We start from the raw sequence: 16,175 nt of genomic DNA, 5'->3' as shown, positions 1-16,175 counted from the left end.
CCACTTACTATGAATAGTGGTGTACGAGGGCCTAATCCCCCCTTAGAGATGGGTAACGTGCTTAGCCGGGGGACTGGATGGAGTAAACCGCCTGTAGGATTAGCCAGGTCTCGTTTGCCCAAACGCGTCCGAGTGCATATCTGGCCTGGGACCCGTAATTTAGCGAAGCAATCCGAAGCCATGGCGCCCTCTTGCTTTTAAAGCATTTTGCGGCAGCTGCTATTCGAGCAGTAGTTTAACCCTGTGCAGAACTAAACCAGGTGCACAAAGGCTTTGTACGCAAGGAAATCACGCAATTAGGATTGGCCGAGGCAGCTTCGAATAGGCCAATGGAGGCGGGCGGATGCGGCCCTTCCCTTTTCAAAGGATGGCGGGTGGTCGGCAGTCCCGTCTCGCTCCATCCACTTCCCTGCAGTCCCATTCTTCCAAACCACCACACCGCCAGGCGCACAAAGAGCGACGCATTAGCATCTCTATCGATTCCTCCTGCAGGTAGAGATGGCAAGACGTGAGATCTCCTAACAAAAGAAGCGCGGAGGGAGCTCTAGTTAACGCCCCATTGAACGCGCTGCAGAATACAGTAGGTTACTTCGAGAACTCTTAACAAAAGAAGCGAGGAGGGAGCATAGTATTGCAACTGGTTCTTTTGTAAGCGCTCTGACACCTTCGAGTAATGTTTGCGCTATATAAAATCGCATTAAATAAATATACAAACCCATATCGTATCATAGTCGCTAAAACATCCCCCTTTGTCACCCCATTTGAGTGAAAGCGGTCTTTACAAACGTATAGAAACTTTGAATCCAGGGGCTTCCAATGTCGGAAACACAATGCGACACACCCTTTCCCGCGGAAAGCATGGAGGTATTGTACTCGATTGCTCACAGTCATAAGGCAACCTTAGGGAAGTAAGACTGGAACTCAAATGCGTCATGTAGAAGTAAGGGGTTGGAACCTACAGTAAGGAACGCTTGGACGTCTCGCGATCTGCATTTAAGCAATTATGAGAAATTGCGGTGAAATGCGACAGAATTATGGTTTATTATGCAACATTCAACACCAATTATTGGTGCTGTCTTAATTATGGAATTTTGCATCACAACGTGGAACACACATTTACAGAAACTCTGCAAAGTTGTGTCGGCATAACAAACATTTTGCCTGGGCCGGTCGCTGCACAGGAGGAATATTTACAGCGGCAATAACGATCTTCCGTCTCTTTCATTGCCCCTTTTGTTTTGAGCCGCTTTCACTCCCGCCGAAGCAGACTCCACACAACAGAGCAGTGGTTAGCAGGGGGGGTGTACAGTTACTGACTACCAAGTGCCTCGAATATTCTAACTAAATCGAATAAGTATTTACAAGGCACCGAGCGGAAACGACATAGAAGTTACTACAAAATAGGGCGGTTGCTGAAGGACCGAGCCGCGGGCCTGGTATTTGCAGGGCCTAGAACAAAGGGCCGGAATGGCGGTCCAGGTTTTGGCGCCAACCACCGGTTACCTTGGTGAACGAATTTCGTTAAGTGGGTGCGACCTGTTTAATTAACCAAATCGCAGCGAGATTGCCCAAGGGGGGGTATTTCCACCGAGATTGCCCGAGGGGGAGTACTTCCACACCTTGTGGCGCCTACCGTCCAGGGGACAAGGCCCAATCCTCCCACGCGACCCGGGCAGCCCGCTGGGTCCTTCACCCCCACTCGCGCAACTGGAAATGCCCGACACAAGTAAGATCGCAAAACCCTGTGCAAGTTGTCAAGAGTTGCAAGAGTGCTTCCCCGACAGACATCTCCGCGGAAAATGCACGAACATTGTTACATTATTGAGTATCTACAACATTGATTTCGCTAAAAAGCCAGCCTGCCCTCCGGCCTGCCAGCGCTGAGCACCGCGACTGACTGTACATCTGTTGGCTCGATCGTAAACACACTAGCAAATCAAGAAACATTTTTCCACACCTTATTCTGTGGTACGTGAGTGCATACCTAACAATATTCGCTCTTTTAAAGCACTTAAATAGGTCCTTCCGCAAGCAACCCATTACGGCCAGTTCTGTGGACTTCGGAAGAATGAAAGACCGGATCGGCCCGATAGGACCCAAACATGCCCTGCTCGTTGAACACACAGCCCCCCTCGCTGCCGCCCCTGCTCAAAGCCAAACAACCCCCATCCGCCGATAGTGACCCAAGCAGGTGCGGTGAGTGACTGGCGGAGAAGACGAGGGCCTGTGTAGCGCCTGGGGACTCGGGAGCCCTCCTCGCTGCCGCCCCTGCCCAAAGCCAAACAACCCCCATCCGCCGATAGTGACCCAAGCAGGTGCGGAGAGTGACTGGCGGAGAAGACGAGGGCCTGTGTAGCGCCTGGCGACTCGGGCTTCCAAGCACCGTCTGGGCGGTGGAGACAGCGTCCCACGAACAAACAAACCGACGCTATGATGAGAGGACAAACCGCTGAGAATGCAGACGCTGTCCATAAATGGGGGATGGATGGCACAGAAGGCCATCAGGGGGACAGAATCCGCTCCCGTTCGATGTAAGTTCAAGGAAAGTCTGCCAATTTCACAACCGATCTAAAGATCTAGCGGTCATTTGAGGTGGTTTCATTTGCGGCAGTCCTTCCCTTTGTGTAAAGGCCAAATTGAAGGTAGTGTAGGGTGGTGGAGGGGCAGGCTCAGTCAAATCCAAGAAAGCAAGAAACTGGCTAGGCATCCAAGGAGCAATTGCGTCCTGGATCGCATAGACAGTTTACTGGGTGATGCGAAGGCATTTTAGACCCACCTGGGAGGGGTGTGGGCTCCAGTGATTCTTATAGCCCCTGAGCCGTATCAGCCATAGCACAGCTCAAACCATCCCTAAAATGTTTTCAAAACCTAAGAAACTAAAGAACCCTGCACCTACAACAAAACGGCTAAATCTATATTTAGAAGCTGCAGTGACACTCTGAAAATCAGACTCATCTGCATTCTAATGACATCATTGATTTACCCATCGACGGTATCAATCATTTAGCTCCCTTGCAGAGCCCCACTAAAACTAGAGATAGATGTATTGAGAACTCTCTGCCCACACACACTAACAGCATAAATGCTGCCATTCCCAGCGTTGTCAACAATTTAAAAGCTGAGGTGACTGTCGTCCTGTTCGCGCAATCACAACGCTTGGAACGGGGCCCGTTGTCACGGAGACCAGTGAACGCCGGGACAAAAGCCCGAGCAAACACTCACACCCTGCAACGAAAGAAGCCTATAGATAAGCTGGCCCTCCACTCAGCCACACGGCGTCCCGACCACGTACGAGGCCGTGCATGCTAGCCCGGGATAGCTGAACCTCCCCCCACCGCCCGTGCTCTCCAACGGTGCGCCCGCCCGCACGCACAACCAGCGTGGCCACCTCTTCCTCCCCCCGTATGTTCAACACCGGGGCCTCGTACAACCTGGTCATGCCCAGGGACAAGGCCGGGGGGGAGAGAAGAGAGCGGCACATACCTGGTTTTAGCAGACGAAATACGCCGCGACGAAACGAACAGCGCAGAGCAGCCCAAGGAACAGACGCGGGAAGGAGAGGCCGAGCAAAGTTGTTGGGCCTGCTGATATACCCCCGGGAACGCCCCCATCCTAGAAGAGCCCTCCCATTGGCCGTTGGCGAGGAGGGCGGCTCACAGGGGGGTTGGCGCGCTGCAGGCTCCTCTTGCGCGACGTATGGGACTAAGACGCTGTCTCGCCCATGCTCCCCTCCGTGTCGCGCGGCCAGCGGCAAGGTGCGAGGAAACAGTACTTTATCCCTGACTTTTTGCACTCGAACATTCTCGGGTTGTGCCAAAGGCTGCTAACCAGAACAGGGCATTCTTACATCCGATGGCACACGTTAATTAATAATTTTTAGGCTCCCCACGTTTATCTATAAGAGTATTTTTAATTGGTTTTAAGGAAATGGCATTTTACACCAAAAATGCCTTTCTACTGTAAAGATTTTAAATAATTAAACAGTCAATGAACGCACTTACTTATTTATTTATTGAAAAGTATTATAAAGCCTGAACATGACCCTAGCGAGTATCAGAGCGCTGTACACAGAGGCAGAAGCATGCATGAACTCAGAACAGTTGAGGCCAACATTGTAAAACAACAAGGAGTAAACAATCAAAGTCAGCTACCGGGTAGAAGGCCCTACTAGTTCAGTTTCCCATATAGTGCAAAATATTTCGCATAAAATTCAGTAAAACAATCATATAGAGGCACGTCACAGCATAGTAGAGTCAATGACAAATCTGTAATCGGCCCAAGAAGTATTCTTCTATTATAGTTCCGAAAGGGCCCTAACAGTTTAACATCCAATCAAGAATACATAGCGAATGATACATTGGGATAAATGTCAAATCTGTCAACAAGGGGACTAGAGAAAGAGTACATGATGATGCAGTTAATGTCCACTCAGGAAAAGCCATTTACTCAATCTACCCCATTCCAGTCCTCTGCAGTCTACCCCACTCCAATCTACCCAACTCTACCCCAAACTACCCCACTCCAATCTACCCTAATCTACCCCACTCAACCCAATCTATCCTACTCCAATCTAACTCACTCTAACCTATCCTACTCTAATCCAATCTACCCCACTGAATTCTACCCTACTCCACTCCAATCTACAGAATCTATTCCACTGCGCTCCAATCTCCACTTCACTTCAATCTATTGCACATCACTCCAGTCTACCCCACTTCATTCTAATCTACCCAAATCCACTCCAATCTACCTCACTTCAATCCATAACAATCTACCCCACTCCAGTCTACCCCAATTTACCACAATCCAACCCACTCCTCTCAATCTACACCAGTCTACCCCTGGGAACCCTAGTTTCAAATGGAACACCATCATACTTGCTGTTTTTAAACATCTTCTGGCACTGAGATGGCTTCAGCCCAATCCTCCTAATCACTCCACTCCAATCTACCCCACGCCAGTCCATTTAAATCTACACCCAATCTACCTCAAACCAATCCAATCTACCCCAATTCACTCCACTCCACCGAATCTACCCCACTCCACATCAGTCTACCCCACTTCACTCAATCTATCCCAATCTACCCCTCTTCACTCTACTCCAATCTACCCCAATCCACTCCAATCTACCTCAACCTACCCAACTCCACTAAATCTACCCCAATATACCCCAATTCACTCTGCTACACCTCAATCTACACCACTCCACCCAAATCTACACAAATACACAGAATTCTACTCAACTGCATCTCACTCAACCCCAATCTATTCGACTCAGCTTAAATCTATCCCACTCCACTCTAATCTACCACATTCTACCCCACTCCAATCTACCCCACTCCACTCCTCTGCAGTCTACCCCACTTCCATTTACGCAACTCTACCACACTCCAACTACCACAGTCCAATCTGCCCCAATCTACCCCAATCTAATCCACTCCACTCTACCCCAATCTACCCGACTCTCTGTACCACTATCTACCGTACTCCAGTCTGCCCCACTTCAATCTACCCAACTCCACGCCACTCCAATCAATCACAATCCTCCCCACTCCACTCCAGTCAAATCTAATCCACTCCAATCTACCCCAGTTCATAACAGCCAAGGTTTCAGATTGCTATGTGTGCAATTTTCATAATTTCAGTGTAATTTTGAGTGACATTCAATGACTACGAGTGGCACTTTATTGAGAACTGTATAATGTCCCCCACACTTAGTAGTAGCATGGCATAGCTGCCAAGTTTTCTGATTCCATAAGTGCGACATTTCTGTGTTTACATTGTTTACTTGTGACATTTTATTGCCATACTCTTGAAACTTTGAGTGATATGTTATGGTGAGTGTAGTCAAGCAGTTATGTCCATTTAATGAGTGCATGTCCCTAGCACCACCTTGTACACACACTGAACATAAGCCAAGCTAAGCTAAGTTGTGTATGATGGGCCAAAATGTATTCACTGTAGTATGGGATGTACCGGCTCATACGCAATTCACAAGGCTTTTTGAAACCATGTTTATATTCATGTACACTGTAAGCCCATATGATCTAATGCAATGATAACGTTCTAAACCAGCATTTAATGTAGCCAACTTAGAAGGCTTTAGCCTGATACGGTTAATAGGTAATCAATTGGACAGCAAAGTCCCACTGGCAGAAAGCATAAATCACATAAGAGAAGGCTACTTTGCAACCACTGCCTCGCCTACAAACATAAACCCTGCAAAATAAAAATAGTGTTTCTCGTTCAATGGCATTTCCCACCCACAAGGAGTTTCAGATATGCAAATGTTTTTCATTTACTAAAATTTGACCTGCAAACATCAATATATTGGATTTATTTGCCACCCACGCTCTACAGTCAGCATGTGTTAAACCACCCCAACTACTTGGCCCCAATACTCTTACCAGCAGACACAACATAATTCTGGAACACTCTCAGACCTGGTTGGGTAAGAGTGCTTCTTCTCAGCTGCTTATGTAAGGATGCCCATGTGTCAGGAGCGCTCTTACAACTGTTTTGATCAACGAAGCTGGCTGCAATTAGGTGTCACTGTCTGACCGCCAATTAAAAGAGTAGAGCCATCCACAACAAGGCAGCAAAAAAAAAAGATATCCGCATAGCTTTATCTTTATCTTGCTTGCGTGACAAATTACCAATCATGGGGTTATGCGCGAACTTAACATAAATTGTGTTACCTAATGCCACATGCATGCCACTAGGCAGGAAGGCCTAGTTTACCTCACTCCACCACAATCTTCCACAATCTACCCCACTTCAATATACCTCATTCCACCCCACTCTATTCCAATCTACCCCACTTAACTCCAATCTACCCCGCTCCACTCCTCTGCAGTCTGCCCCTCTCCAATCTACCCCATTCTGTCCCAAACTACCCCACTCTAATCAGCCCTACTCTACCCTAATTTACTCCACGCCAGCTAACCCCCATCTACCCGACTTCACCCAGCTCCACTCTACCCCAATCAACTTCACTCCACTCTATCCCAATCTAACTAACCCTCTCTACCCCAATCCATCCCACTCCAGTCCACCCCAATCTACTCATTCCAATCTAGCCCAATCTGCCTCATTCCACCCACTCCACGCCACTAACTTTTAACTTTGCTGAACAGCAGCCACACTGGTTTACAATATGGCTAAACTCATTGCCAAAGATAATCGCTCTTGCATGAGCGAGACCTGTTGACTTTGCCAAAGTTTGTTTTCCTTTTGAGGGCTCGTGGTGTCTTCTAATCGTTGATTCTTGCTGGTGGGGAAAAGTTGTCAGGGCTAGACAGAACTTTTATTGCACTGGTCATTTATCTGGTGGTCTGGAGCCCTTGGAGGCCAGTTTTGAAAACCCGGAACCTCTCCTGGTGCCTCTGTCACTTTCCCCAGTTCCTGAGAGAAAAAGGGAGGAAAGGAGAAAGTAGAGAGAAAGTGAACAGAGATGAAACAAGAGGGAGAGAGAGAGAGAAAGGATAGATGGAAAGAGAGAGATGGCATGAAGAGATGAATGGGGCAAAGCTGTTTTGACCTTTTTTGCCAGGGTTGCTTTTGGCTCCCTAGTCCTGCCCTGGGTGTAGTTGGAAAGTGAAAGAAGTCAAGGTGCGCCTGTTCCTTTGAGGTGTCACACACCCGGGTCACTGCTTTATTCTGTTGATCACAGAGAAAAGCTAACAAGTAAAATAACTGTTGTGAACATTTGTACGGTTAGGAGACCTTCACTGGAACCCGTTTAAGTTCTGAATTTTTTGTAATTTATTTATTTGTATTAGAAAATGAGTCATTGTTAAGTGAAGTCCCATCCTGTATTTCATATTCTTCTTTTCACGTGTTTTGTCTTTTTATATTGTAGTAATCATTGAATCAAAACAGTGGGCCCGATTCACAAAAGTTATCTGAGATAAAATTCTAACTTTACGACTTTCGGTATTCACGAAGAGCATTTAGGAGTAGTAAAGTTAGGATTCCTAGCAGGGCCGGACTGGGAACTGAAAGCAGCCCTGGCAACTTTTGCCAAAGCAGCCCCTGTCTGGCGCGTAGCGAGCAAGCCCAGCGAGCAAGTCCGAACGCTACTAGGGGGATTTTGGGGGAGCTCTCCCCCCAAGAAAATTTTGGAAAAAGAAAGACCAAAATGTTGATTTTTAGAGCACATTTTTCATTACATATTCAATTGTATTAACTTTCAAAGCACAGTAAATAGTGGATGATGACCTTAAAGAGCAACAGGTTACCCACCCAGTCATATGTACCCATAGACATTCTTTCAGAGAGCACCAAAATTAGACACAAGTACTGAATCAGAGAGAACAAAGTAAAAGTGAGACCAGCCCACACATGGTGTGTAGCGAGCAAGCCTAGTGAACAACCACTACTAGGGGGAGTTTGGGAAGTTGTCCCCCCAAGAAAATGTTGGAGACAGAAAGGCCAAAACAAAGCATTTTACAACACATTTTTCATTACGTATTAGATTGTATTAACTTTTAAAGCACAGTAAGGGTTGCAGTGGTGGGCATAAGGGCATTTACTGTGGTAAGGGAAATCTGGTCCCATCCTTGGACAGGCAGGAGTCCCGTCCTAAACCTTTCAGGAATTTAACAGAAACACACAAGGGCCACAAGTGGTCAAACAAATGTGAGGGGCCGGGGTCATTTTGAAGCTCCCACACCAAATGTGAACGGTGTAGAGAATGTTGATACGTGTAAGGAAGGGCGTCTACGCCTCCCCTTTTGAGGGTTTCCTGTCCAGTCGTCAACAAAACATTTTTTTTACCTTGGCCACATCATTTTTTAAAAGAAATATTTTTATTGAGTTTGTAAAAAAGGAAAATAAAAACATCATCTACATGCGACAGTCTGATGATCATACATCGTAGCATCATTCTAAAGAAGGATAAAAAAGCTAGTACAGCAAACATACGAGTGGTCCCGCCCACAGAACGACAAAGAGCCCCTTATCTTCTATACTTCTACCCTGGTGGGTAGTAATATGAAAGGTTAAATGATCCGAGTCAAAATAGGGGGTCTCGCTACGTGGTAGAGTCTTGCCTGTCTTGACCGGCCGTCGCCGTAGGTGTAGTGTCCTTATGCTCGGTAGTCATCAGGGTGGATCTTCTGGTCATATATATGGCCCAAAGGTTTTGGGTCTATTGCGGGGTGGTAGTAGCTCGCTATAGTTTTCCGTTTGAGTGCAGCAGTACAGCATGTCCCTGGACCACTGCGCTAATGTAGGAGTCGGGCTGCGAAGCCAACAGAGTGCAACGCATCTCTTAGCTAGGAAGAGTGCCATGTCCACAAGACGTCTGTGTGCCTTAGGAAGAGGTTTGGAATATCCCAGTAGTGCTTGGACCGGGTCCAGGGATAGCCTCAAATCCGTGATATGATTAATTTCAGTAAAGACATCTCCTATGGGCGAACCCCGGGCAGACTTAGGCTACGTGGAAGAAATCAGCGATTTGCTCCTCGCATCTTTCACACTAAGATCCCTCGCGCAGGCCAAAGCGATATAATCGTTCCGGTGTATAGTAAACCCTGTTGAGGAATTTAAAGTGGACTAATCTATGACGTCTGTTAAGTGAGATTCGTTTGGTACTCAAGCAGCAATAGAGCCACTTATAATCCGTCAAGTCTACCTGTAAGTCCCGCTGCCTTGCCAGTCGTGGTTTGGTGTAGTTGCCTTCTCTGGCAGACAGCGTGGTGTGATATATTCTGGACACTAACTTAGCGGGTGACTGTGCTTTAATAACAGCAGTCAGAGCCGGAAACTCTGGAGGCTCAGCGATATCCTTCCTAAGTAGATCCCTGAGAGCGTTTCTGAGTCTGTGGTATTGGAATTGTGCAAGGGGCGTCTGAACTGCAGCCCCCTCTGTAACATCCTCCCATGAACGGGAAGTGCCGTCTGCAAAGAGGTCTCCTATGGTAAGTACTTTTAGCGTCTGCAATGCAGTGATGACTCCCCTGTCTCTACATGGAGCAAGCCAGTGGCACCAATCAAGACGGGCTAGTGGAGCATATAGTATATTACCGGCTTGAGCATCCAGTTTATAATGCCAAGCGTGTGTAACCGAGTTTAGAGAGTCCATTATACCAGTGAGTCTATCTCAAGGCGCAAACAGCAGGGATGGAAGAGGCCTGGGGTGGCAACTATGGTCTCCATCCGTATGTGTGGAATGTCAAAGGGTCCGCCTATCCAGTGATATGCATGCGAGCATTGAGCAGCTCTATAGTATAATTCCAAGTCAGGAGCTCCAAGGCCCCCCATCATATATGGCAATGTCAATATCTCCCAAGCAAGGCATGGCTGCTTGCCCGCCCATGCCAGACGCACCATTAGGGAGTGTAGACGCTGAAAAGAATGTTCTGGACAGGACCATGGGTATGTTCGTAAAGAGGAAGAAGAAGCATGGTAGGACAATCATTTTCATAAGGGATACTCTGACCATCAATGATAAAGGGAGACCAATTCATCTGTAAACATCATCCTACAGCTTGGAGATAGCAACTCCATAATTCTCCCTAAGGACAACCGGTATGTAGCCGGATACCTAAGTATCGCACCGCCTCTGTGGTCCATTGCAAGGGGTATTCCAGCTCAAATTGAACCGTGGCTGGGGTGAGGGGGAACATGATGGACTTGTTCCAGTTCACTTTTATACTTGATAGGGAACCAAAGAGGACCACCTCGCGCAGAACCAGAGAGAGATTGGTCACAGGCTCTCTAACATAGATAAGCGTGTTGTCATCATACATAGAGACAATTAAACGGTAGTTTGGAAAATGTATACCCCTCTGCCCGTGATATTCCCATAGGTCACAAGCCAGGGGTTCTGCTGTCAGGGCATATAGTATTGGTGATAGGGGGCAACCCTGTCTCGTACCTCTGCAAACTCGTATGGGGTCAGTGACCAGGAATCCAATCCGGATGCATGCCGTGGGGAGGAGTAGAGCTGTAAGAAAACCACTCCTACTTCCATGCGGCCAAGGACCTGTCTCATGAAGGGCCGCTCGACCGAGTCGAAAACCTTTTCCATGTCCAAAAAGACCGCAATAGCAGGAACCTCCGGACGTGTATGTTGTAGAGCAGCAAAAACGGTTCGTAAATTATATGTTACATTTCTGCTAGGTACAAAGCCAGCCTGCTCCGGCGCTACCAAAGTAGTGAGTCAACACAATACAATTTAGGTAGTAGTGTTCCCATAGGGAAGTGTCCGCGCATTTCACTGAACAACACAATAATGTAACAAGAAGTAGAGCGTGATAATATGAATATACTATTAAATGCACAAAGCGGGTGCTATATCCGCCCCAAACACCTACTACCTCAAGGTGCTGTAGTCACAAATCAATGTGCAACCAAATTATATACTCAAAATTAGGGCTATTTAAAGCACACCACTCAGTTTCTATTTAGTCTTAGCTATAATTATCACTTCTTCGGGTATCAATAAAACCCTCTACTGGACAATGAAAAGAAAAAAGTCAATAACACTAATCCAGAGAACAAAGATCCAGATAGGTCAGTCTTCTTATTGTTTCACCAATCCTTTATTTGTATATGAAAAATGTAAATATCCTTTGTGAATACCAAAAGTCATAAAGTTAGGATTTTGTCTCAGATTACTTTTGTGAATCGGGCCCAGTGTTTCTATGCTACCAAAAACCTTATTGACTGCTCAGGGTCTTTAAAGAATTCTTGCTTGAGCAGATTCAAGATTTGGAACTGGACTTTATTGAAGAACTAACACAGTATTTTTTTATGCCTTCCCGGACAAGTGTCTTTGTAATTAATATTTGAACGTTTTTACAGATGAAGAAACATCCGGTGCTGACGAGCAAAAGAGAAGATTCCTATATTATTTACTGTTGGCAATTCCCGTGGCTCTGATTGTTGCAGTCGTGCCTTTCGTCCGCATCAGAAAGAACCGAATGAGGGAAATAATGAAAGAAGGTATGCCAAGTGTTTCAGACACTAATTATAGAAATGTGAGAGCAGAATGTATGTCACAGGAAACAATTCATTGCCCGTCTATATTTTACATCAGTCAAGGGTTGACCCTGCCTCTAGTATCAGTATGTACATAGTCAGGACCGGACTGGGAACCAAAACTGGCCCTGGCAAACTGCTCGCTCGCCCCCCCCCCTAGGGGGGAGGGTGGGGGTACTGCCGGGCTGTTTGTAATTTTGTTACAGGGGGCCAATATTGCCGGGCCCGGTAACAAAAACGGACTGACAGGGGCCCCAAACCAGCCCCACCCTGGCGGCAAAACATCAGCTTTGATGCACAGAGTCTTCCCGGGGCTAAATCGCACAATTGTAAACATTGGGCCATATGTATCAAACTCTGATTTTGAAATTCTCAAAGTGCGATTTTTGCGAATCGCTATTTGAGAATCGCAAAACGCTATGTATGTAGGATTTGCAAATAATTTTGTGAATATTACATATTCCTTAATTGAGAAATCCAAATTGCGATTAAGGAATACCTCCCCATTCATTCCTATGGGCCTAGTGGCCCACAGCAATGAATGGGAAGACATTCTCAATTTGAGATTCGCAAATTGAGAATGCAATTTCAAGCATGTCAAAAGGACACCCTGTTGCACCCCTGAAATGTGCATGTGTGCACATGTGGCTACGTGCACCACATGGCACTTTGGAAAATGCAAAAAAGTTAATTTTTCACAAAAATTGCAAATTACCACCAACTTGAAGTTGGTGGTAATTTGTGATTCCTTAATGCCAAATTGCACTTTTTCTGTGCTTCTTACATTACATTTAAGGAATAGCAATATGAAATTCCTTAAATGCTATCACAAAATAGAGAATCGCAAATTTTGCGATTCCTTATTTTGCGAGGCAGTTTTTCTTTCATACATACCACCAAGCCCAATTGCGATGGCAATTTGGAATGATACATATGGCCCATTGTCAATTTTAATATGCAGCACACAAGCATGAAGTAGCTGAGCGCTGTCCAAGTTTGTTGACATGAAATATATGGTTATATTATTTATTGTGCAGTCCTTTGAGTGGCCCATAGGCCCCATAGCGCTGGAGTCTGCAGGCCCAAGAAGGGTCGACCTAAACGCAGGGTGTTCCTATGGGGCACAGCCCTCCTCCACTCAGTCTCTAAGCTTGTCTCTTACTGTTTACATAACCTGGTTTAATTGTGTTGTCTGACATCAGAGCATGTCCCTGCTGGTCTTGGATACATTACCTCCTCGTCAGCTCCCCGTCACAGTCCAAACCACATGAGCATAGCTCCTCCCGCTAGAACTTCCAAGCAAACCTCCAAGCACATCCCTTCCCTCCAGATCACTCCCACATCCTGTGGCATATAACCCATGACCCCCCTAGCCACATCTTGTTGTTTTTTTTCTGTTGGATGCTGTTCCAGGCAAGACTCGTCGTGGGGGGTGCCTGAAATACCTTTGACAGGTAAGTGTGTGGCGGTCTGTGTTTGCGGCCGTTGGTTTTCCTACGTGCCTAAAGCAAAAAAAAACTATTGATGGACAAAATGCAGAACAATGTCATACATTCACCCCAGTACAAAGATCTGGGCCTAAATCCATTGTTTTTTTGCGCACCATGCCATTCTAGTTTGGACCCGCCATATGCAAATCAGTCAGGGCCCTGCGCCCAATGGGAACAGTCCAGCCTGAATTGCCAAGCCAGGTCCTCCCTGGACTGGAAACAAGTATCCTAGGACCGGTTTTGGGGTTTCACCCCTCATCAGCCAGGATAGCTTGATTCCAGTGGCATGGAGAGCACGGGACTCACGTCTGAGCATACCCGTCCCACTCGGGGTGACAAATGCAAAAAGAACTATTGAACGACAGAATGCAGAACAATGTCATACATTCACCCTAGTGCAGAGATCTGGGCCTAAATCCATCGTTTTTTTGCTCACTATGCCAATCCAGTTGGGACCCAGCCATATGCAAATCAGTCCTGACCCTGCGCCCAATGGGAGCAGTCCAGCACGAACTGCCAAACCAGGTCCTCCCTGGACTGCAAACAAGCATCCTAGGACCAGTTTCGGGGTTTCACCCCTCTTCAGCCAGGATAGCTTGATTCCAGTGGCATAGAGAGCAGGGGACTCACGTCTGAGCATACCCGTCCCACTCAGGGTGACAAATGCAAAAAGAACTATTGATGGACAGAATGCAGAACAATGTCATACATTTACCCCAGTACAGAGATCTGGGCCTAAATCCATTGTTTTTTTGCTCACCATGCCATTCCAGTTTGGACCCAGCCATATGCAAATCATTCTTGACCCTGCGCCCAATGGGAACAGTCCAGCCTGAACTGCCAAGCCAGGTCCTCCCTGGACTGGAAACAAGCATCCTATGACCGCTTTCGGGGTTTCACCCCTCATCAGCCAAGATAGCTTGATTCCAGTGGCATGGAGAGCACGGGACTCACGTCTGAGCATACCCGTCCCACTCGGGGTGAGAAATGCAAAAAGAACTATTGATAGACAGAATGCAGAACAATGTCATACATTCACCCCAGTACAGAGATCTGGGCCTAAATCCATTGTTTTTTTGCTCACCATGCCATTCCAGTTTGGACCGGCCATATGCAAATCAGTCATGACCCTGCGCCCAATGGGAACAGTCCAGCCCGAACTGCCAGTGAAGCCGATTCTTGCTTTGGTATCTGCTCATGTGGTTTGGACTGTGAAGGGGAGGGCTGAGGAGGAAGTGATGTCCGGTTACTTACCAGTTATATTCATTACTCCGAGTCGTAGCCCTTCCTGTCACATTCTTGGTTGCCATCCCTCCCTCCCTGTTCGTCTTCTTGTGTTTGGTGGTACAGGATGTGGATATGGGGTTCATGGATTATATGCCACAGGATGTGGGAGTGGCCTGGAGGGAAGGGATGGGCTTTTTTGTTGGAAGTTCTGGTGGGAGGAGCTATGCTTATGTGGTTTGGACTGTGACGGGGACAGCTACCAGATATTTTTGCTACTGAATCTTGAGGGTTTGTTAGTCGCTGTGTGTTTTTGCTCTCTTTTGCAACGCTGCCTCTGTTCTCCTGACTGTTAAGTTTTGGTTCTGGCAACAACACTGTTCCCAATCAAGAGGCATGGTTTGAAACTTACTGCCAGTTCCATGCTTGTTTGCATGTTTCAATGTTGAAAACTAACTTAAAAATAAACGATTTGAATACAAAATTATTTAGAACATCAGCTTGGAAATCTCACTTTCAAAAGTAATGAGATGCCCATAGCGGTCTCTTTGGCACTCTGGGAGCGTTACAATGCACCACATTTATTACTAAGACCTAGCAGTTCACTACCGAACGTGACCCTTACATTACTGTAGGTGCATTTGTGTTACTTCATCGGATCAGGAAGTGATCGGTTGAGGGGGAGAGGTGTCTTTGACTCCTCCCTGTTTCCCTGTAACCATTCTGATTGAGCACAGACTTCAAGTTTCCACAGCCTATTAATTAATAGGGAGAGGCAGGGCTTTAAGTGAGCTCAGTCTTATAGGTGCTCAGCACCAGCAATTCTAAAAAGCAGATGCTGAGACGGGTTCCTATCGTGCTCTCCCTCACCCTCAGGATGAAAAAAATAATAATATCTGGAGGTAATGACGGAAGTAGCAAAATACCAGTCGGGTGGCACACTAAGCTAAACACAGATTTGCCGCTTATGTATTTTTTAACCTACGGCCCGCAGATACATTGGCCTTGCCTCTTTGAGAGACCCACCTGTTTTTTCATCCCACTTAAAGCCTTGGGGAGAGCCGAGGGGTAATTTGAAATCTGTCTCAAAACTTTTTGCTATTCAGGTTATAGTTGAAAATCTGTAGAAACAGGACTTTAAGACGGCCGGGTCTTTCCAGGCGTTCAGACCTGGCAGTAATGAAAGCCTGTCCTTGTAATGGGTCCCTGTAGGGCACCTATATATATTTATGTCCCTAGCAATAGTGGTAAAACCACTGATCGATTTTAAAACAATGTAAAAAACGTTAAGGAAATGAAAATAAGATTTATAGAGCAAACTCAAGCCCAGAGATGTTTAGGCACTGATCTCAGAGAAAGCCAGACTGATGAATAAGAGAAGAAATACAGGGTATAAGTTATTGGATGAGAAGGCAAGTCTTGAAGGCTTTTCAGAAAGCTAACAGATCTGGGGCGGTTTCAGTTCAAGGGGGT

The 16,175-nt window shown here is 46.6% G+C and overlaps 1 protein-coding gene across 1 annotated transcript in view; it reads left to right on the top strand.

The window, feature by feature from the left end:
- The window catches only part of LOC147750992 (uncharacterized), a 540,733-nt gene that overhangs the window by 62,764 nt on the left and 461,794 nt on the right, over nt 1–16,175 (top strand). Inside the window, exon 2 of the mRNA XM_086931993.1 lies at nt 11,812–11,952. Coding sequence (XP_086788119.1) covers nt 11,812–11,952 — 141 coding nt within the window. The remainder of the gene's footprint in view (nt 1–11,811; nt 11,953–16,175) is intronic.

The sequence above is a fragment of the Lissotriton vulgaris genome, chromosome 1_1, assembly GCF_964263255.1.
Source record: "Lissotriton vulgaris chromosome 1_1, aLisVul1.2, whole genome shotgun sequence".
NCBI classification, from domain to species: Eukaryota; Metazoa; Chordata; class Amphibia; order Caudata; family Salamandridae; genus Lissotriton; species Lissotriton vulgaris.
Note: the sequence above shows the minus strand (reverse complement) of the source record. Positions and strands in the feature narration are given on the sequence as shown.